This window comes from Saccopteryx leptura, chromosome 12, assembly GCF_036850995.1.
Source record: "Saccopteryx leptura isolate mSacLep1 chromosome 12, mSacLep1_pri_phased_curated, whole genome shotgun sequence".
NCBI classification, from domain to species: domain Eukaryota; kingdom Metazoa; phylum Chordata; class Mammalia; order Chiroptera; family Emballonuridae; genus Saccopteryx; species Saccopteryx leptura.
In genome coordinates this window covers 26,522,013-26,545,686 of record NC_089514.1, presented here as the reverse complement: position 1 = coordinate 26,545,686, position 23,674 = coordinate 26,522,013, and the positions used below count along the sequence as shown (strand labels likewise).

General features: G+C 37.4%; 1 protein-coding gene across 1 annotated transcript in view; it reads right to left on the bottom strand.

Annotated features, from left to right (window-relative positions):
- Nucleotides 1-1,913: 1,913 nt before the first annotated feature.
- Nucleotides 1,914-23,674, bottom strand: part of THSD7A (thrombospondin type 1 domain containing 7A) — a 391,822-nt gene continuing 370,061 nt past the window's right edge. Inside the window, exons 23-28 of the mRNA XM_066354435.1 lie at nt 18,820-18,993; nt 15,668-15,763; nt 11,587-11,669; nt 11,019-11,229; nt 7,992-8,079; nt 1,914-7,271 (exon numbers count right to left, since the gene is read on the bottom strand). Coding sequence (XP_066210532.1) covers nt 7,187-7,271; nt 7,992-8,079; nt 11,019-11,229; nt 11,587-11,669; nt 15,668-15,763; nt 18,820-18,993 — 737 coding nt within the window. The 3' untranslated portion in view covers nt 1,914-7,186. The remainder of the gene's footprint in view (nt 7,272-7,991; nt 8,080-11,018; nt 11,230-11,586; nt 11,670-15,667; nt 15,764-18,819; nt 18,994-23,674) is intronic.

Below are 23,674 nucleotides of genomic sequence, written 5' to 3'. Positions count from 1 at the left end.
GTCTCTTTTTTTTTTACTGAAAAGTTAAAATTTTGTTGATAGCCTACTCGGCATCACTACAATGGCCATTTAAAAAGAGGAGTTCATGTTCTGTTTCTTCTAGGACTGGGACTTCTTCATAACTTATGATCAAAAACTATGGCGGGGTGCAATGGTAGAAGGCTGTGGTGGGGTAACAAAGGACATTTTACTGTGTTTGAAAGCAGTAATAGGAAAACAGAAAGTGAAGTTGTTTCCTAAATATAACTAGTAAACTCAGACCATTTCTCTCTCTTCCCCACTCCCCCCCCCCCCGTCCTCAACATGTTTATGAGATTCAATGGCCAGCGAGAAACATACCGCAAAGCTCATATCAGATCGTTACATTGAGCTGCCTCTGCAGAGAGACGCGAGGGAGGAAGGTGGAAAGAGGAAGAAGTCATCTGAAAAAAGAAATGAAGAGCAAAAGGAAAAGACTGCAGTATCAGAAAGCATGACTGCATTTAAATATGGTTGTATGCATCTCAAATCTTTCGAGAGTAATTGACAGATGAGAACCGCGATGTGAAAAGTGTGTGTTGGCTTTTCTTCTGAATATGTTCAGAGTTCAACGGGAGAAATCACTAGGGACTCAGAAGAAGCAAATATAAAATATAGCCCAGTCATGTTCCTATTTGTGTTTGCAGGGCAAAAACTAGAGTTGCAAAATAGAAAATGAAATTAGGAATTTGACTATGGATGACCAGCCATATATATATATATATATAAAAGTATCTGGGTAATATATTCAAAAACTTTTCTTTTTCATCTAGACTGAGTTGTAATGAACAACACAGAAAATAAGAAGACTGTAAATCACCATTTTTACATTAAGCATTGGGGATAGCTGCATATTTTGAGTGGTTCCCATAGTATTTACAGGGTTCCCTGCTTATATTTTAGCAAATGGCTATTTCAGAAAATGTTTTAACTGCAGGCCACCCTGCCATAACTTATCTAATATGTGCATTCCTTCCTAAAATTTACCTTTTGTGAATTTTACATAATTTGGGGAATTAAAGGATTCAATTTGTTAATGTGTGAGCTCCTGCCCTTTTTTTTTTTTTTTTTTTTTGTATTTTTCTGAAGCTGGAAACGGGGAGAGACAGTCAGACAGACTCCCACATGCGCCCGACCGGGATCCACCCGGCACGCCCACCAGGGGCAACGCTCTGCCCACCAGGGGGCGATGCTCTGCCCCTCCAGGGCATCGCTCTGTCGTGACCAGAGCCACTCTAGCGCCTGGGGCAGAGGCCAAGGAGCCATCCCCAGAGCCCGGGCCATCTTTGCTCCAATGGAGCCTTGGCTGCGGGAGGGGAAGAGAGAGACAGAGAGGAAGGAGGGGACGGGGGTGGAGAAGCAAATGGGCGCTTCTCCTATGTGCCCTGGCCAGGAATCGAACCCTGGTCCCCCACACGCCAGGCCGACGCTCTACCACTGAGCCAACCGGCCAGGGCCCTGCCTTTTTTTATTATTATTAATTTATTGATTTTTAGAGAAAGAGACAGAAACAGAGAGAGAAACACTGGTCCGTTTTTCCACTCATTCATGCCATTATTGGTTGATTCTCGTTTGTGCCCTGACTAGGGATTGAACCTACAACCTAAGCACGTTGGGATGACGTGCTAATGAACTCAGCTACCTGACGGGGGCTCTTGCCTTGATTTTTAAATTTGGAAAACAAGAGGTCCTTTGTCTATGATGATTGATCTGGTGACCTCAGCAGACTTCTAGAGTAAAGGTATGCATTTCTTGAGCTTCCTAAATTGAAGTTGGTAAAAAAGACCCAGGAACAGGCAATAAAAGTAGTAAAAGGATTTGGATATTCACTGAAAAATAAGTTTTTAACCCACATTTGAGCAACCAATGATGCAAATTAAAACAGATACACATGGTAGAATGAAAATGACCTCCATGTTTATGTTTGTCAGCAACATAGTTATTTACAAATTACCCATATGAAAATGTAAAAAGGCATATTACATCTTCACATACCATCTGTAGTAACTGAATAAAGCTTAGTGGCATTATTTGCAAATCTGTAGTTAATCAGTACATAGATATTTTGTGCGTTAAAAAAGAAATGTACATAATTTAAAATAAATTACATTAAATAATTTACAAAATAATACTAACAAAAACTTTTTTTTAAAATAAGGAGCAGACAGCTGCCTCCTTATTTAAACAAAATAAATATTCAGGTAACTAAGTTAACGAAACACCACATTTAGGGGATTATTATTAGTAGGAAGACGTATTGTACATTTAATAGTTATATTTTACACGGACAGATACTGATCTCTTCAAATCGCTGTACTAGCAATAGGCAAGAAAAAGTACCAGATAAGGAATCTTAATGTTTACTTTAAAAAATAAACACAAATAGATTCCTGAAAAATGTTGAGAAAATTTCATTAAGGTGTCAAAATAGGTGATCTATAAACTATTGCTTTGAGGGAAAAAAGAACATTTATAAAACACAACAGGAAGACTGATACTCAATTATATATCTAAATAGAGATTTCTGATCATTGAAAACATGACTCCCACAGACTAAAAGTCCTCACATACTGTCCATTTTAAGGTCTGGCTTGGTAGAAGCATAAAAACATAAAACTACAAAACTAAGTCGATCCATTTATGTCCCATATTTAATAATGTAGACATAACCATTTTTTCAGTGTCCCTGCTAGACACAAAATGATCACATCACACATCCTTTGTATAAAGAGTAGTATTTGCTAGGCCCATACTCCTGTTCCAGACCTGAGAGGCCGTTGCAGTCACGGCCACCTGAGGACAGGCCCGGTGGGACAGGGAGGCGCCTTGTTCTCACATGTACACTCTGGCCCAGGACGGGTCACTCTCTTGCAAGATGCCTCACACACAAGATGCCCATGGATGGCTCTCCTTACCATATCCTCCATCTTAGAGGGAAAACAGAACGAGAAACATATTCATGTCTGGTGATATTGTTACAAATAGTGAGATTTGGGAATGATTCTTGCAGATTGATCCAGACCCAGATCAGCCTAAGTGTGGACACTCCTTTGTGTTTGGGAATGTACTGTCCTCTCTCTCTCTCTCTCTCTCTCTCACTATCGGGTGGATGTGAGGGAGGCAAGATGGAGGTCAGAAAATACTGGGCTGTCCTACATCGAGGGCACAAATTGCCATTTCTCCTGAAAAGCTTTCTTTTCCTCTTTTTGGCATGTCATCGGCACCTTTCCTCTTGACTCATGTCTTTGACCAGTGCATTGACTAAATCAGCATGTTCACTCCCTAAGTGACACTTTCACTTCAACAGAAAGGAAATGTAGATGTTCATTCACCTTTCGTTTTTTCTTATTAAAAATGTGGGATGTTTAGCGGACAGTGGTTCTGAGGGGAGTGGACAAGATCAGCTGTTGATAAGAGAGCAGAGAGAGACCAAGCACAGAGAGCCATCATAAAGTACTTGTTTTCTGTAAGAACTTTTCAGTAAGTGACTTTATCTTGACGTATCCAGGAACTTAAGATGAGTTCTGATTCAGCCATAAGGACCACTGCCACCTGCCTGAGGGTGGAGGAGGGGTTCAGTAAAAGCCTGAGGGTACAGCATGACCTGCCACATGGACATTATATAAGAAATACTAACCACATTGAAAAACAGATCTAGAGAAAAGGGCGATGTATGTTAAGTGCTACTGTCATTCGTTCAGCATTTTTCCTCCTTTTGGAAATTTTAGGTACATATGTATATAAAAGCCATTACTAATTTTTTACAGTGCCTAGCAGAGTGTCTTACCTGTGATAATTCAATAAATATTTGTCTTGTTATAAGTAATTTGTGCTTTGTTGTAAGTAATTAAGAACATGCTTTTATGTACTCATTTTCAAATTAGCTCAAGCTACACTGTAGTGTCCTCAAAAAGGCTTTGAAATAAGGATTATGGTTAAGATCCTAGACAAGGTATTGATGAGTGAGCAAATCAACCCCTTTCAAGAGAGCTCAGTTAGGCTGCTACTGTGTGGTTCATAATGAAACAGTCCAACAAAATAGTATAATACTGTCGATAATCTTTTTTCTTTTTTCTTAAAAATCAGGCGGACTTTCATACTTACACAACAGTAGTTCTAAATCTTTTAGGGCTCAGACCATTTTGGTAAGGCAGACGTGTCAATAGACAAGTTATTACTGTATTCCCCACCTGAATTCTTAAAATGAACAGGAGGAATATGTTTCTGATGAAATTCCAGTAAGGTATTTAACTCATTATTGACTCATGCCAGGAACAAAAATACGGCCATTTTCATGTTGTAAACATGAATGCAGTAACTTTCATTTGTCCAAAATAGCTAGCTAGCTACATTTACCTCTTTCCAACCTTTCTAATAGGTCATCCAGTATGTATTTATCTAACAATGGACTTCTAGTATTCTCCCTAGTATTAGGTCACATTAAACCTAGTCTCCTGCGTATATATTATGTTGTAAAGTACAATCAATTTATAAATAAAATCATCTTGTATTTTCATATTTTATAATTTTGTTTAATTCAATTAATACAATAAAATTAGGATAATACTGATATGCTTCTAAATTAATGACATTTTACAGTATTATAAGTATAGCTTCAGTAGCAACAATATTTTATTTTATCCGATAATTTCAAAGTCATTAGGTGTTACACACAATTCGTAAGGCTGTAAGCTGAATTCTTTAAGTAACTGCAATAGATTCTCTACTATTTTGGACAAATGAAATTTGTTTTATTCAAAGAGATGAATTATCTGGAATACTACTGAGTATATATATTGGAAATCACAGTTTTAGAGTAATAATATTATTTTTGCCATCCTCTTCAATAAGACAGAAGAAATGGAATTTGTTTTTATGCTTTTTCCTTATTTGATTCTTCGGTTAAAGGTAAAATTCTCATCTTCCTGACTATGTGTTTGTTTTGAAATTATTATGTTGCCTAATACAATAAATATTGAATAACAAATTTGTTCACCACATTTCATGCTTATTGAAATATGTAGAACTCTGTTTATTTTGGGGACAATGACATCCTATGCTGATGTCTACGATAACTTTTGCAAATACTTTAATAAACAGCAGGGGGAGTTCAAACTCCGGTATGAAGGTAAAAATATTTTCCAGGCCAAACTACTTTTAGAGCGACACAGCTTTAAGGTAAAAATAGCTGTTGTACTATTTTTAAAAGACCTGATACCGTAACGTCCTCCCCTCTCCCAAGGGTTTCTGTAGTAGAAGCTGCTTGAAAAAAATGGTATTGCTTTTTAATGGCACCTTTTGAATTTTCTTTTCAAACTAAAGAAGTCTTGCAAGTAAGATGCTATCCCACTGAGCCTTTCTCAGGCCTATACCTGTAAAAAATATAGCCACTTCCAACACAGTGATAAGTTTAATGTCTGTTTTTCACTTTCGAAACTAAACCCTGATTTCAGTCTGAGGGTAAATGAATGAAAACTAAAAATGACACAATGGAGAGTTAGCACTGAAAAAACATTTAGTCTAGTGGTCAGCAAACTACAACCTGCAAATATGGCCTGCTGTTTTTCTTTGTTGTTGTTCTGTTTTTAAAGAAAAATTTATTGTAAAACATCCATGCTTATTTTTTTTATGTTCTGTGTATTTTTTTTTGCGGCTGTGCTCTCACAACCACAGAACTGAGAAGTTGCAACACAGACCTGGCTGAAAATATTTACCACTTGGGAGAAAGTTTACCACCCCTTTGTCTAGATATTTAATGAAGCGTGGAACAAAATACTTATGCTTCGCTTTTTAAAATTTTAGTTTTTTGAAATCATAAATTAAAAAGACCACTTTAAATTTTACCAGTGAGAATGAACAGACTATGGATTTCAAAATACATTTGATCCGAAACTAGAAAACAACCCAGACAGGAAAAAAATCAACATACCCTCTTGATTTCTTTCAGATACAAAAATCATCAATACACTATTTTCTCCATCTGCCCCAAATTAAAAAGACAACCAGCTCCTTTTTTTCTTTTCTTTTCTTTTTTTAACAAAGATAACAAATATAAAAATCTAGTCATAAACAGCCTTCAAAGTACAATTAAAAACCAACTAGAGGGATCCATTTTTCGGAGGATTAATGAGTTTGTGACTTGAAACACTTAAATTACTGCCATGTTGTTGATTTCGCAATGGCTGCAGTGATGAGGAAAAGTGTACAAAAGCAGATGTAATTGCTAATTCCATCCTGTCGCCATCCAAAACGAACTTTACTCTCTTCAGGATACAAGAAGTTGCAAATGTCTTCATGACACGCAGCGTTGATGTCTTCATCCCATATGAAAAGAGGCAGTTTCTATGGCAATACTGGTTAAGTATCTATCATGCTGCACTAATATAGTGCAAAAACGTGCCTTCCATTAGCAAAAAGGTGCAGGCAACCAGTTTGAAATTGGGGAAAGTAGAAACTCATCGTATGAACACAAACAAATTAGTTCTCCAGACAATAACCACTACAAAATACTGAATTTGAGTACTCTTCTAAGATACTAGTACAGGTCCAGCATTCGTACTTTGGAGAAAGACAACAAGTAAGTCTTATAAAAAAGTCTTTGCCTCTGAAATGCAAATCAATAAAAGCTACCATCAACCATAAAGATGCTGAATTTACTTAATGGGTTTTCTGCTCAGCTTAGAGCATATCTTTTACATACCATTAAAATGGCTATGAATAAGTATAAAATCTGACATTATAATACGCATCATTCAGCTCAGTATACACGATGTTATGCTTGCCTATAGTATTGTAGAGATCTCGGTATAAAGTCTTCATGCTAAAATGTTACTATGGGTTAACACTGCAGACAGGCTGGCATCGGGCATCCCAATGGCCAATTCCCCCACCACATCTGAGACATGAAAGTAAATCGCCAGTTGGTAGGTTTCATAAAAGATCACACAAAACTCTCAGAAGGCAGCATGGATTCAACTTAATCTTCTCAGGGCTGATGGCTTCCATGCAAGTGGTCTTTTCTTGGTATCTCCAATGGCACTAGGACTTTCACGCTTTTAAAATGGTACAATGCATCTCAAACCACATAGTCTGATTAGCTTTGTGGCCTCCTCTGGATATCGACTGCAAAGTCGGAAGTGGGAACTGCTTGTTGCCAGGATGTTGTACTTCACATGTCTGCGTCTCCATCATAGGCTAAGGTTAGCGGTTTCAGTCGGTTGTTTTGCCTTCTTTGGGGTTTCTTTGGCTTTTTGCTGTTAAAAAAAATCAATTAAAATTGGGAGAAAAAAAAGTCAATCTTCCATTGTAAACTTTACTGTTTTAAATGAAAAAAGTTTGAAATATATTGATAAACCTAAATTACTTCATTGCCTATGTTGCCTAAATTCAAACTTAAAATTTGATTTTCTGGTATCTTTGAATGTCTCAGTTTTATGCTCTGAAGAAACATGACACAGGACCTTTCAAATATTTTATTATCCTATAAAAGATTAATTATCCAAATGGAATTACTTTTGTACTAACAACAGACATAACATTGTAGTGTAATCATTTATATTTGGCCACAACTCTGTATAAATAATACATCATTTATAAATAATAAATGTGTAAAAAGATAGCTGAGTAAGATTAAGTATTACCATAATATCTTCCTCCCGTAGTAACTCAATATAAAAGCCTACAATTCACCGTAAGCACATTCTCCTGCGTAACCAAGGAGGACACGCTTGAGAAAATGGCCTGGAGCAGCTGTGGCTCTTCTTCAGAATTTAAACGACTGAGATTTGGTAGTTTTTAGACTGTCAAAGGCTAAAGCCATGTTTATTTAGAAGTTCAGATAAATGCTAAATAAACGTGGAATACTTATTTGAGACATTAGTTTGCCATTCCTGCGTTATGGTCAATCGAAAGCGTTTCCTCTAAAACAGAAAGATTATTTATCCTCTTAGATTCTGAAATATTTAAGCACTCACCAAGCAAGATAAATCATGGAGACAATAAAGATGAGTAACACAAATGCCCCAGCTGCTACACCGTAAACCCAGGTCTTTAGTCTCCCATCTACGAAGAATGGACATTAATCATTAATTTATATTAGTCTGGCATATAAATGACAGTCTTTAACTATGACCAATGGACCAGTCTCAGATGACCAAGTCCTTTCAAAACTCCAAATGAATTACTGCTTAGGCACAACTAATGATTAATGCAAAGCTGTTATTATGAGTTAGAGTCTCCTTCATTAAAGATAAATTATCAATGAAAACTGAATTCAGAAGTAAATAATGTTTTCAACTTGAGTTCCGATGTCACCTTAACATGTCTAAATTTCTGCTGCCTCTTATCTGAATTTTACTTCAATTCCAATAGACGTATAATGCTACAGAAACATATTCTTTTGGTTTTCATTCTATTTTGAGATTGGCAATTATGAGAAAAGAAAAACGATGCAATTTCAAAAAATCCTACAATTTAGAGTTGACACAGACACGTATTCAAACATAAACTTGTCATTTTATCATCGTTTCCTCCAGATGAACTGAAAATGAATGTATTTAACATTTTGGGGACTCAATAATCCTTTACCTAGTTTTACACTTACATTGTCTTTTAAAGCTGATGTGACAATATCACTTGCAAAAATAACTAATTTGATTACATTTGAAAGGATCTCTAAATAAATTCTTTCTCCCTTTCCTATTACAGGTTATTTTCTGCTTTTTCAAGTTCACATTATGCCGCTTCACTTTTATAGAAGACGTATATTAGCACCTGTTTTCAATAACAGAAAGAAATCATGGTTTTCTCTTTTATGACAAAAGGCAAAAAGCAAAAGTAGAGCTCAGCATTTGTTTTATGGTGTGCCGTTATGGGGACAGCTATCACTCCTGGCAGCATAAGCAGCCCCGCCAAGCTCCCTCCCCTAGAAACACCCTGGGCATTCCAGCATCAAGCTGCCATAGCTTTGAACCGGGTGAGCGTCTGTGCTTTATCTCAACTTACTCTGCATTTCTGTTAGTAAGATGTGTCTCTCCTAAGGGTTTGAAAAAGCCTAAGGGAGCTCATAAGGGTATTACATTTAGCGTAAAACTGGACGTAGTTAAGCAAATTTGGTGTGAATTAGTAAGTGATTTTCTGGGTCTGAAGCTGCTCAAAATTTTTTTTCCATTTAAATTAGTGGTAAATGCTTTTTCACTTTATGTCACTTTGGGAAGGATTCACAGGAAAAATCTACTTTCAGATAGCAGGGGGAAATCTGTATATGAAACCAGACAGCACAAAGACCCTTCTAATTTGGTTTTCTGGTCTCATTCTATTTGAACTTCTCGGTTTTATGTTCTGAATAAACTTCAAACACAAGACGCTATTAATGACTTTACTAACTTAATGTGGTCCTCACATCAATATATATTTTCTGCTGCATACATGCAATTAAACATATATTGGTGTTGTTATAGATTGGATAAATTGACCCCACAGAGACTCTGGTTTAGTCAATATTTGAATGGCATCAAAAGCAAATCAGTACTGTAATTTTTTTTTTCCAAGAGCCAGATCAACTTAGGGGTTCATTTGCTAAAAATACGTTAATAATTTAAGTGTCTTTTCTTGTCAATTCTAAAGATTTAAGATATTGAAACCTGGATTTGAAATCAAAAGAGCTGTTCCATGTCACGTTTCTCTGCCCCAAGTGTTCGTCAGCAAATGTTCTTTGGGTTTTTCAAAAACCGAGAACTGGGTTCTGTAGTATATTAAAATGTTTACTTTAGGGACACTACATATTAAATTAAATACGACAATAATAATATTCTCTCCTTTTAAAAACCAGTTTCGATTTGAGGAGACCTACTTGGATTGAGTCTTAGTCAAGGTCAAGATTGCTAATGGCCATGTTTACACAGACAAGACAGCTTTGCAAAATAAAATGGTTTTTTTTTTCAACTAAAAGCCTAATTAAGATGGATAATGAGGTTAAACATGAATCACTCCAAACATTGAAAATATTTTTAAAAATCCCAATAGTGACTTTCCAATAAGGGAAAATATTTTGACTTAATTCATTAAAAATAGAGATGTGTTAGCTATGCAAATTTCTTCCTTTCTCATGTTTCTGACAGTCATAAAGCAGTCTATGTCTGGATTTGCCTGGATATTTTTTTTGGTCATGAATTAATAATCTCTCTTGGTGTGAGAAAAAAATGGCATAATCTTAGCTATCATATAGCTCATACCGCATATTTTTAAGCACCAGCTTATTTCCAGGGTTAAGTGTATGGTTGAATCCACTGGTGAGAGAAAGTGTACAGAACAGAAATAGCATTTTATCAGGACGTCAAGCTGTTGACTGTATTGGCTTCAAGTCCATTACTAGCCACATTAAGAGCTGTCTGACATGACAAGGGTCTGGTCAGTCTCCAACAGGGTCCCATCTAGACAGGAAGGCTCCATCCCCCCCCCCCCCCCTGTGTATCTAGTGCTAGTATAAATTCTGAGATTTTGAGTGTGCCAACTCGAAGGGCTGATAGAAATTGGTCTGGCTACCAAGTGCCCACCCGACATAGTGCTGTATCATTAATGTTCCTATTTTAGATTCAAACTATTATCAATCTGTGGTTAAATGAAAAAAATTTGAATGCCTTTATAGATTTATTTGTTTCAATACTGAATGATAACATGCTTTTCCTCCTAATTATTATTTCCACTGTTATATTTCTTTGTTCAATGTGACAATAATTATCCTTACAGATTTAAGACTGAGATTGAATAACTAATGTCAATCCTAATCTTTTTTTTCCCCAGAAGAAAATAATTTCATTTCTCTGAATTTTGAGCACGAGTCCATTTTTCATAATAATGGTACAAAAATGATAAGATTCTATGGCAGCATCAGAACAAATAATAAATAGCTCATGTGGACATGTTTGCTCATTTTTTAATCATTTGGCATTGTCAAATGTACAACTGAAGAATTCTACATCAGTGCTGTCCGGTCACGTCACCTGGCCCAAAGGGCTGCAGAAACCAGGTCCTCCCTAGTCCGGCCGGGTTGCTGGAGGGTTGGGTGGGGTGCACTGCCCGACTGGTTTTCACGTCTCCTCTTTTGTCCTCCACGGTGGGGATCACCACCACGGGGATCAGTGTGCACTGCTCAAGAGTACCGTTAGAAGACAGGACTTCAGTGTACCCTTCTTCACAACTGCATGTCCTCGTCTGCGGGAGAACAAGAAGATTTCTACTGTGCGTACACGGGGATTGCCGAGAGCATAACAAAGCTGACTCGAAAAGACAGCTTGAAAGAAGTACCGTTTTGGGGATTTGCTACATGCAATTTCTTGTCTTCACTACATAAAAGCAGAACACACTTTTTGTACCGTATACCAACTTACTCTAACAGTAGAAGCAAGTGCATTCAGAATTGTTTCTACAGATAAAAGGGGAGGTCCCAAAATAGAATTTTTATGCCTCACGACATGCTATTATTTTTTTAAAAGGGAAATGATCGCACGAGAAGCAGTGCAGTGACAAATGATGGGGCTGGCGTGTCTACCCTAATGAAGTCACACATACCTCGCTACAGTACGAGTGGGGTTGACTACACGGTGGCTGACAAGACCTGTCAGCATCAGGCTGGCGTACCACCAAGCAGCCCCCTGCAGGACAGAAAACCACGTTTTGACAAGCAGCACCTCTTTGCGATGATAAAAATACCCTGTTATCTCAGGTTTGTCTTTGAATCCTAAACCATGTTGGGAATCCCACAGACTTTTCTGAGGGCGGTTGACTGTGAAGTATTTGGTTAACCTCGAACACTTTATTTAGGAACTTGAGGCCCTTATTCTTCCGAGGAGACGACACAGAGCGTGGCCCTTAGCAGGTGTTCCACAAGCACTTCCCGAACAGGTGATTTTATAGGCATGACTTTGACAACACTAATCACACACATGTTATTTCTGTCATTGTTCCTGACGCCAAGTTTAGCACTAAAAAGCAGATTTAATTTGTTTTAAAGTTAAAATTCTCGCTTATTCAAAGAAATAGTTTTTATATCCCTTGAGATGTCTATTTAATTTATGGATTACCATATTAATGCATTTTAAAAATAGTGTATATTTCTTTTTCAGAGAAACCACTATTCTTGTTAATTCAGGATTTTTTTTTTTTTTTGTATTTTTCTGAAGCTGGAAACAGGGAGGCAGTCAGACAGACTCCCGCATGCACCCGACCGGGATCCACCTGGCACGCCCACCAGGGGGCAATGCTCTGCCTATCTGGGGTGTTGCTCTGTTGTGCGACCAGAGCCACTCTAGCGTCTGGGGCAGAGGCCAAGGAGCCATCCCCAGCACCCGGGCCATCTTTGCTCCAATGGAGCCTCGGCTGCGGGAGGGGAAGACAGAGACAGAGAGGAGGGAGAGGGGGAGGGGTGGAGAAGCAGATGGGTGCTTCTCCTGTGTGCCCTGGCCGGGAATCGAACCAGGGACTTCCGCACGCCAGGCTGATGCTCTACCACTGAGCCAATCGGCCAGGGCTCAGGATTTTTGGGAAAGAAAACCAATGTAGCTACTAAGTGGTGTGCTTGCACTGTTTTGTTTTTTTTAACTTGACATTGCAGCTCTAAATTGATCTCTTTTTCCTTCTTTTCCAGTATGGTACCAAGTGAGCCTAAGTTGTTATATAAAGATGAGAATAGAGGTCATAAAGAAATAATATTGGTGACTTGGAAGAAGCTCATAGTTTCAAACCACTCTTGTTCAGTTTAACAGAATTTTTGCAAAGCGAAGTTTTTTCTTTATAGATTTAACTATCCTCCATAATTTCTGAGGTGACTATTGTTCTTTGCCTTAATCTCTCTATATTATAAACAAAATAGTCATAGAAAAAATGTTATGGAAAGCAGTCATTGCAAGGCAGTTGCAGTTAAATGGTCGCATTGAAATTATTATTAAACACATAAAGCAAAAGGAAAACAACAGCTTGAGTGTCTTATAAGGGATAACTATTCGTAACATTAAAACAATCTATCAAGGTGTGTAATATACTCTACAAGTTTGTCTATTTCTCAGAAAGAATCTCATCTCTCCTAAAAGATAGAAAAGGAATGTGTATGAAGTTTATCACAAATCATTTACACAATGGATTTTTAGTACCAAAACAGGATTAAAAAAATAAATATAATGCATACTCTACTACATTAAAAAGAAATTAAAACTATGATTTACACAGGTAAACCTCTTAAAATTTGACTTACCTTTGCATTGGGGAATAGCCCCCATTACAGGGGGACAAGAGATTTTAACATGCTGAAGAAAAGGCCAACAAATATTATTTGCATCCTTCTTTGGGGGGAAAAAAAGAATGAAAACTAACAGGACCCTCCGGGGAAGCTGTAACATGATTTCTGAATAGTTTAAAGAAGAATGTAGATATGAATTTTTAGCTCCTGAGCTGAGCGCACCTCTGCAATGTCTTCCGGTCCTGACAGCCTCTGCTTCCCCTCCCACAGCTCTCTGCCTCCCCTCCCACAGCTCTCTGCCTCCCCTCCCACAGCTCTCTCCCCCTGTGCCTCTTAGAGCGGTGTGGTTGGGACAGATTTCTTTCCCAGAAAATCTGTGCAAGAGCAAAGAGTTTCCTGGAAGGTATCTTTTCTTTGTTATGCATGTGTTCACTGGGAGTTGCTGTTATCAAGGGCTTCCTGGTACAGTGTCTCATGTATAAAATCTTATCTTCACAAGAACACAATTTGACATCCTGCTCCAGCTTTCATTGGGAGGAAATAAGCAATTAGGTTTCAATAAATCCAGGTAATTTAAAATTCAATATAAAAATTGATGCTTTCCAAAAGGCATATTGATCCCTGCCCCTGTTATCTTACTGTATATATTACAGCTAAATTTATAAATGGACATACTCAGAGGCACCCAAATGCACTTTACTTTTTCTCTCTGCCAGAGGGTCAAAACGGTGACAGCAAGTCAGCAGGTGACCCTGAACAGTGAACTGTCAATACTGATGCCACTGTTATGCTATGGAGAGTCCAGTAAATTGGATCCTTAAAAACAAAATACAAAGAGACAGGAGAGCATCCTTGGGTCCATGTGCCTGAGGCTGGGGTTCTGGTTCAGACTTTGATTTCTTCTTAGGAAATGTGAAGGCTAGCTTGCCTCACTAAGTACCAGGAGTCAAGTGTTTTCCCTCTTCAAAGGGATTCTTGGAATCCCTTGCCTTTACCGCACTCAGATAAGCAAACTTAATTGCAGAGTAGTTCCTTGGGGTAAATTTGGGTATAAATAAGATTTAAAAAGTTTTTCAGGCCCTGGCCGGTTGGCTCAGCGGTAGAGCGTCGGCCTGGCGTGAGAGGAACCCGGGTTCGATTCCAGGCCAGGGCACATAGGAGAAGTGCCCATCTGCTTCTCCACCCCTCCCCTCCTTCTTCTCTGTCTCTCTCTTCCCCTCCCGCAGCCAAGGCTCCATTGGAGCAAAGATGGCCCAGGCGCTGGGGATGGCTCCTTGGCCTCTGCCCCAGGCGCTAGAGTGGCTCTGGTCGCATTAGAGCAATGCCCCGGAGGGGCAGAGCATCGCCCCCTGGTGGGCGTGCCGGGTGGGGGGTGTGCCGGGTGGATCCCGGTCGGGCGCATGCGGGAGTCTGTCTGACTATCTCTCCCCGTTTCCAGCTTCAGAAAAATACAGAAAAAAAAAGTTTTTCATTTGGATTTCTTCTTTGAATGTACAATAATTTTTATGGTATGCTGCTCAGATGTTCTAGGCTGGAGCTTTACCAATAGATCTTCCTTATTAATTAATAAAAAAAAAAACCTATAGCCTGACTGGGCAGTGGCGCAGTGGATAGAGCATTGGACTGGGATGCCGAGGACCAAGGTTCGAGACCTGAGGTCGCCAGCTTGAGTGCGGGCTCATCTGGTTTGAGCAAAAGCTCACCAGCTTGGACCCAAGGTTGCTGGCTTGAGCAAGGGGTTACTTAGTCTGCTGAAGGCCCGTGGTCAAGGCACATCTGAGAAAGCAATCAGTGAACAACTAAGGTGTCACAACGCACAACGAAAAACTAATGATTGATGCTTCTCATATCTCCATTCTGTCTGTCTGTCGTCCCTGTCTATCCCTCTCTCTGACTCTCTCTCTCAAAAAAACCCAAAAACCAAAAACCCCAAAAAACTATAAATCACAGATTTCTGAATGCAAGAAAGATATTGTGACTTGTGAGTTCATATCCCCTTCATAATACTTTTGATCTGCATGTGCATTGCCTTTGAAGGCACAGAAACAAATATAGTGAACAAAAAATTAATTACTTTTTAGCATGTAGTGAGTTATTACTATGTGAAATTTCTAGTAAAAAGGATCTGAGAATTATTTACTTATAATAATCACTTGTTAGAGTTAGACAATATTTTAATTAAATAAATTCTAGCAGCAATGTCTAAAGTGGCGGGGTAAAGGAGAATTTAATGGAAACACTTAAAAATGAAACAATTTGTCACCGGTCACCAGACAGATACACAGCTCAGGTGTCCTGAATCCAACCATGTGTTGAATACTGAAAGAACATCTTTGTTTTCTTAACTGTTTTCTGTAAGCTATTAGACCATGGATTACAAGAAGACCTTCAAAGAACAAAGAGAAACTGGACGTTTACCTGTTACATTTACACCATCTGACCTTTGACACCAGACTGTCCGGGAGGAGCCTTTCCACGCACTGGCCATCCATTTATACTCGTAACACTGTCCATCTGCAGGGACACAATAAGCAATAACAGAAGCGTCCTGCTGTTTAGAAGGACAATCGTGGTGACAGAGTATTAATTAAATATTTATAAGCAATTGAAAAATAATGAGATCCATCTCGAATGATTCAAGTGTCTATTTATTGTCCTGAAATTGCCATGTGTTAGAAAAATCCAGCTAGATAAACCTAAATCCCAACTCATTTTCCATATCTGCTGTTATACTATCTAATGTAAACCTGGATTTTTAATTTAATTTTATAATTACTTTAAAATGTTATGAAATATCAAACATATAGACAAGGACAAAGAATAACCAAAAAAAAAAAAAAAAAAAAAAAAAAGGAACATTCAATTATCCATAATGCATTTCACAATATTTAGCCATATTTGCTTTGATGCCCTATTATATTCCTTTCTGATCTGATCTCTGTGTCTGTCGGGCAATACCCACTCTTCTGAAGTAGATATATGCAGTTCTATGACTTTATTTATTCTTTTAATATAAATATACTATAAAAATAAATACCTATATCCATAAATAATAAGGTATTATTTTTAGTCAATATTAAAATTAAAAAAAATATCACACTAAATAAATCACTCTAAAACTCAATAGTTAATGTTACAGACAAAATATTTCTATGTGATTTTAACGTACATATAGTCACTTTATTTTAATTTCTATATAGAATTCCATGGTACTAATTACTAGTATCTATTTAACTATTTCCTCTAAGGATGGTGGATTTTTAGGTTGTTTTCATATTTTGCTATTGCAACAACGCCTCAGTGGTCAAACCTGTGCAAGCTTCTTGGTGCTTCCTTAAGGTAAATATCTAGAAGGAAAAGTTCTAGGCATCGCTGTAGGGACAGCTGTAACTTCACTAAATATAGGTCACTTTTTTCCTCTAAACAGTGACCTTTTACATACCAGCAGTAGTGAATAAGGATTACCATTGCTCTAAATATTCACACTTTATAAATGCCAGATTTAAAATATTTGTTAGTCTTGTGGATGAGCAAAGCTATTTTGACATTTCGAACTGCAGTCTTTTGATTACTGAAGCTGTTAAATAGTAACGAAATGTTTGGGTGCACTCAGATTTCCTCTTATGTGAATTGCTTATGTGTATCTTCTGGACTTCTTCTTATTTCCCTGCTGAAATCCATGCTTTTTCTTACTGAATTGTGGCAATTCTTTATTATCCTTCTAGAATAGCAACTCCCAAACTATGGTCCAGAGATCACAGGAGACTCTGAAATTCTTTCAGAGTATGTGTATGCGACATCTGTGTAAGGTAGGATTTTCTTTATATAGAGGGAGGGACTCACAACTTTACAGTTGTCAGTGCATGAAACACAGAAATATGTTATTTAGAGTATGATTTTCTACATAAATGAACAAATATTCAAACATCAGTTTTCACTTTTACTATCATACACACACATGTGCACACACACATATATATAATTGTCTCGAACTGAAAAGTTTTAGAATTGTTCTAGAATTAATCCTTTGAAATTAATTGATAGGTATGATTTTAAGTCTATGGCATCTCTGGTAACTTTGCTTATGGTCTATTTTACTGTGTAGAAGGTTTTAATTCTAATTAAAATTTAATTAAAATCTAAATTATCTTCAGGTTTTTACATTGATTAGCAAAATTTACTCACAGAATGGTATTTTTCTAAATACTATTCTATTTGTAGTAGTATTGATTTTGCTCTTTCTTTTCTTCAATGATTTTTCCATGAGGGAGTCTATTTAGTTAGTCTGGTCAAAAAACAAGCTATTAATTTTGTTGATTATCTTGTGTCTTTGTTTTCCATTTTGTTGCATTTATATTTATTTACCTGTATTGGTTAGACTATTTTCTTTTTCCTTTATTTTTTTTAATTGAGTTGAAATATTAGGTCATTTTAAAATCTTCTCCCTCCTATCTGAGCATTTAAAGTCTTAAGTTCTCTTCTAAATACAACACAACATTTGATATGTAATGCCCCACACGTGTGGTTTTCAGTTTTTACTTGTCTATGTGCATGTGGGGTGGGGGCGGTGGACTTCTTTCTCAATCGTAATGTTATTGATGTCTAATTTTATTTCATTCTCATTTGGGGGCAAACAATTCTCTTTATTTTCTTGGAAATTATTTTAGTTATTTTAACTCTATTTCTTCACCTACAATGTCCCAGGACTTACGGAATGTTTTCTCAGGTAAGTTTTGGAAAGATTTAACTAGACAAGGTAGAGAATTCTAGTTTTTGGGTTAAGTCATCTAAACTATTTGGCTTTCATTCTAAGCATTCTACTCCAAGTTCTAAGCACTCTCCTCCAACTTTTCATTAATAAATGTAATATTTTTGATCCCATTTGCTATTCTGTCATACTCCTTTTGTAACACAAGCGGAAAGGAGAGGGTTGTTTTCTGAGTACTAGAGTCTGCACTAGATAGCAATTCTTTTGTTTTTATTTAGACTTCTTCTGTGTTCCCAACTATGACATTTTAATGCTTGGTGGTTTTAAAAAATGTCATGTATTGCTTATATTTGGTGCATGGCTCTATAAGTGTGTGTGTGTGTGTGTGTGTGTACAGGCATATAGATATGTGTATTCAAATAGATTTTTGTCCAATTTAGAGTAATTCTTACCAGTGTTTTGATTTATCAACTTCTGAAAATTTAGAAAATCTCTCATCTTGCTGTAGATTTGAAATTTAATTTATTTTTCTTTTGGCTTAAAAACATCAAATATATCTTTAGATACAGACATGATCAGGATTGTTATAGGGGTACAATAATGTACTCTAAATTGTCTCAACACTCTTTACTCACAAAACTGGGAGACAGTTTCCCAATATTGCATATCTAATTTATAAAGGGTAGCAAGATTTCTCCTCCTCTAAATCTTTAAAATTCAGAATTATACCCTTAATTCAATTCTCAGCCTTAAGTGAAAGCTTGGCAAATTTGCTTATTTAACAGAAAATCCTATATCTTGTGCTTCTTTGCTTATCAACACAAAATTAAAATGAGATTTTTATGAATTATATAGCACTTACCATCACATGATTTTGTTTCTAACATCTGCTCTGGGCACAGGTGTTGATTGTCTAGTTCTTGTATAATCACTGCTCTGGAACGGACCTGTATTCCACCAAAGCCTAGGTCCTCGCCATTCACACAGGTCAGCTGACACAGGCTCCACGAAGACCAGTCCTTCAAATAACAGTCACCTGCAAAACACAGGTGTGTAGTTTCTATCCATACCCATAAAGAATAGCCCACTGTGCCATGACTGTAGGTAGGCCGGCCATTTATCATGTTTGTAATATTTAGGCAAGTATTTGATATCTGCAACTTGTATGTAACTCTACAAGTTTGTATTAATATTAATATTGTTATCTTCTGTGTGGCTGTTACTGGTATGGACCATGTGTTGTGCAATACCACTATAAAATGTAGACCAGCGCTTGAAGGACCTTGTCTGCTATGACTCCCTTCCTCTTAAGAGACAACAAATAATTAAAACCCACTACATGCTTGCCATTATCATTGTAAAAAGGAAGAAAAATCTAAAAATATATAGAACTTGTCTTTTAGGTATTCATAATTTCAAAAACAGTTTCAAGTCCAAGTCTGAGAGAGCTGGTATTTATGTTTTATTCCTATTTCTTCCCAGAAGTGTGAAGGTGAGACAGCCAGGTGAGCAGCTGCAGAGGTGGCAATAATACATGCTTTTTCTTTGATCTACCTTTTCAATCCAGCTCCCCTTTTGATTGAAGAATAATAGCATGCATTAATGCACATAAATGCACAGATAGCTGAGTGACTTTTCACAAACTGATTATATACCCATGTAACTGACGTTCAAATCAGGCAACAGAGCATTCCCAGAATCTCAGAAACGCCTCTCATGTTATATATTAAATCGTACCACATGTACTTTTTATGTGTGGCTTCTTTCACTCATTTATATTTGTTTGTGAGATCCATCATGTACATATGTAGTTCTAATTTGTTCATTGTTATTGCTCTACTTTACTATCATTATATGAATTATCAAAATTTAGATTCCGTTCTACTATTAATGGGCATGTGGAGAGTTGTACATTTTTCCTATTGAGAATAATGCTGTTGTGAACATTTTATTTTATTTTAGCAAGAGAGAGAGAAAGAAAGAAAGAGTAAGAGAGACAGATAGACAGAAAGGGAGAGAGATGAGAAGCATCAATTCTTCATTCTGGCACCTTAGATGTTCATTGATTGCTTTTTCATATGTGCCTTGATCTGGGGCTCCAGCCAAGCCAGCGACCTTTAGACTTAAGCCAGTGACTATGGGGTCATGTCCCACACTCAAGCCAGATGAGCCTGTGCTCAAGCCAGCAACCACAGGGTTTCCAACCCGGGTCCTCACGTCCCAGGCCAATGCTCTCATCCACTACACCACCGCCTGGTCAGGCTTTTGTGAAATTTTAGTACAAGTCTTTTGGTGGTTACATATATGCCTTTCTATACAGTATAAACGTACGAGTGAAGTTGCTGGGTCATAGTGTATTACACGTTCAACATCAACATGTTCAACTGTTTTGAGAATAGGGAAGATTTAATAAAATGCACCTTTTCCATATTTACATCTACTCTTCAGTATCAGTGTGGTGATACTGCTCAGAGGATACAGTAAATTATAATAGACAAATCCATAAGGGGTTCTTATCACTTTCATTATTTCAGCCATATCACATGAATAATTCATATAGCCTTATATTATGCCAAAGTTTTCAAATATTAGCACAAAGTTGCCTGGGTATGTGATTAATGAAAAAACTTCTTGTGCTATGATTAAGAAATTCTTGAAAAACACAAATTATTGACTAATGGATGCATACATAAAGTAGTAAAGTGGGGTGATTTTTGTAGACTTTTAGTTTAGTATGTCATTAACACTCTATCTAATGTCATCCTGAAATGCAGAAAAGTCTCACAAACTTTGGAAGTGTTAAAGAAAAGATTACTAAGAATTTTTAAGTAGTGTAATAACATTTTACAAACATTTCTATCCCCTAGGAAATGCTTCTTTAGGGTAACTCAATTTTTAATTAAGCAGGCAAAACTATTAAATTAAAAAATTCTTGCCAATATGAATGTATATAACTTCAACTCAATGATTACAAATTACATGGAAATGAAACATATCTTTCTACCAGTAGGCTTTACCTCTGTGCTTATATCACTCGACATAGTGTATTTTGTAACAAAAGTCAATCAATTGTCTAATGGTAGTCTGTGAATTATACTATACTCTCCACAAAATAAGCCAAGTCTGGCTACAAAGATTGAGTGACAGCAAACAAGAGTGAGGCATTACCTTGTTCTAACATACTTTTATAAATATTTTGACTATATAAACCATTGTAATAATATACTACACTATACCTGCCAAAGATACAACAGTTAAGTGTATGAAATGCATTTCCTACCTGAGTACTTTCCTCTAAATTGAGAGTTTATTAGTTCATATACGGCTCTCTTTCTAAACCCATCATTGAAGGAAACTATCACTAGAGAAACTGAAATGAATAGTTTGTTATTTATAAGAGAAGAGCCTCCTCCTGGATTTGTAATTACCTTTATTAGAATGGTGGGTCTGCCCCATTCTATGTTGTTATGGGGCACTGCAGTTTCCCTTTGCATCATTTTCCACAGATTTTAATTTATGTTTTTTTATATCATTATTGGATTAGCTAGCAACTGTTTCTTCAATAAGATGGTAAACTCTACAAGGACAGGGAAGGTTTGTAAACCACTGTATCTCCAATCTCCAGTGCCTAGCCTACAATGACACTTGATAAGTGGTCAGATGGTTGATTGTGCTGCAGGAAGTGTAATAAACATATGTGGGGAGACAGACTCCACGATAAAGCATACGCCAATGCCTGGCAAAGATTCCAGTACTGCTCGATATTATGGGTGGCACAATGATCCTATTATCGGCACTGGAGATTCGGTGTTGGTCTAGGCAGGTCTTCCACCTTTTGGCTTCAGTCAACTTTTGTCGATAATGTGACTGTTCACCTCGTCAAAGCCCAAGGTTCAGTCCTTGGCCCTGTCCAGAGTCCTTACCTGCTGCCACAGCCTCGACTCTGCTGTGACGCAAAATGATTTTATTAAATTAGATTGTGTGTGAGCTCTAGACTGGTATCAGGCCAGTCTGCAGAGCAGGAAATAGAACAGGATAACTGCTGATTCAGGAAAAGGTGATTATTGGCAGGTGAGAGGATGTCTAAGAAGCAACCAGTCAGATTTAAAAAATATATATTTCTTAACCTTAAGTCAATGAAAATATCACAGTGTGCAAAAAATGAACATACACAGTGAGAAATGCCCTTAAAATCTAGCATATAGTTCACAATATCGGGGATTATTTTATTTATTGTTCTATGCAATTTATTTAGTTCATCTTAAACTATAGAAACTACCATTAAGATCACCTCAAATAATTTATGTGTTAAACAATCAGTAAATTGATAAAGGAATGAATGGGCAACCCATGTTGTCAGCTTTTCCTGCTTTTAGGGAGTTAATTCCATTAAAGGTATTTTTTGAAAATATGTAAGTTAGCCACCCTTAAAATTTTCTTAAGTTATATCCCTTTTTTATAGAGGAAGTCTAATTTATGCCCAAACAGTATTTGTTTGCCAAATTCTCACTTTTACATTTTTTGAGATCTTATTTAAAGAAACACATTTCTTAAATAGATATATATTTTCTTATCATTATTACAAGCAAATTGGGAGAATAAACATTTTCTATTTGAGGGTAAAATACCAACAATGCACTTTCAATTCTGTTCTTTTCTAGTCCGCTAACCAACTGTTGCCTCTATGTCTTCCTCAAGACCTTAGGTTCATTCTGGACCCTGAGTTTATTTCGAACTTCTATGTGCCCTAAAGTTCTCTGCATCAAGCCCAAATTCCTAAATATTAGCTTATCACTGTCTGCCAGTTTTTTGATGGGCATTTGCTTTTCATATGTTACTGTATGCACCACTTCTGTCCTACATTGTATCAGAATGATATCTTTCAATGTACATTTCTGTAATACTATTTTTTTCACTTTTTTTTTTTTTTTTTTGTATTTTTCTGAAGCTGGAAACGGGGAGAGACAGTCAGACAGACTCTCGCATGCGCCGACCGGGATCCACCCGGCACGCCCACCAGGGGCGACACTCTGCTCACCAGGGGGCGATGCTCTGCCCCTCCGGGGCATCGCTCTTTTGCGACCAGAGCCACTCTAGCGCCTGGGGCAGTGGCCAAGGAGCCATCCCCAGTGCCCGGGCCATCTTTTGCTCCAATGGAGCCTTGGCTGCGGGAGGGGAAGAGAGAGACAGAGAGGAAGGAGGAGGGGTGGAGAAGCAAATGGGTGCTTCTCCTATGTGCCCTGGCCAGGAATCGAACCCATTTCCCCCGCACGCCAGGCCGACGCTCTACCGCTGAGCCAACCGGCCAGGGCCTATTTTTTTCACTCTCGAATAATAATTTAGCTGGGGACAGAATTTTAGGTTGTGATTCTTTTCCATCACATTTCAAATACAGTAATGTGCTGCATAACAATAGTTTGGTCAACCATGAACTGCATATACAATGGTGGTCCCATAGGATTCTAATGGAGCTGAATTTTTTTTCTCTGATGTCTTTGGGGCTTTACAATAGATTCCCTCTCACTCATAGCACCTCAGATTTGAGTGCCGGGATTACATTCCAAACAATCAGCTACTACTAACCTGTTTCATCCCAGAAAAGCCCATTCTACTAGTGCTAAATATTCAGAGGGCACTATGGTCCTCCCAGATCTAGCTTGTTGGTTTTCAGAGTACACTGGTGTGAATCCTTGTTGATCTTATACAAGGACACAGGT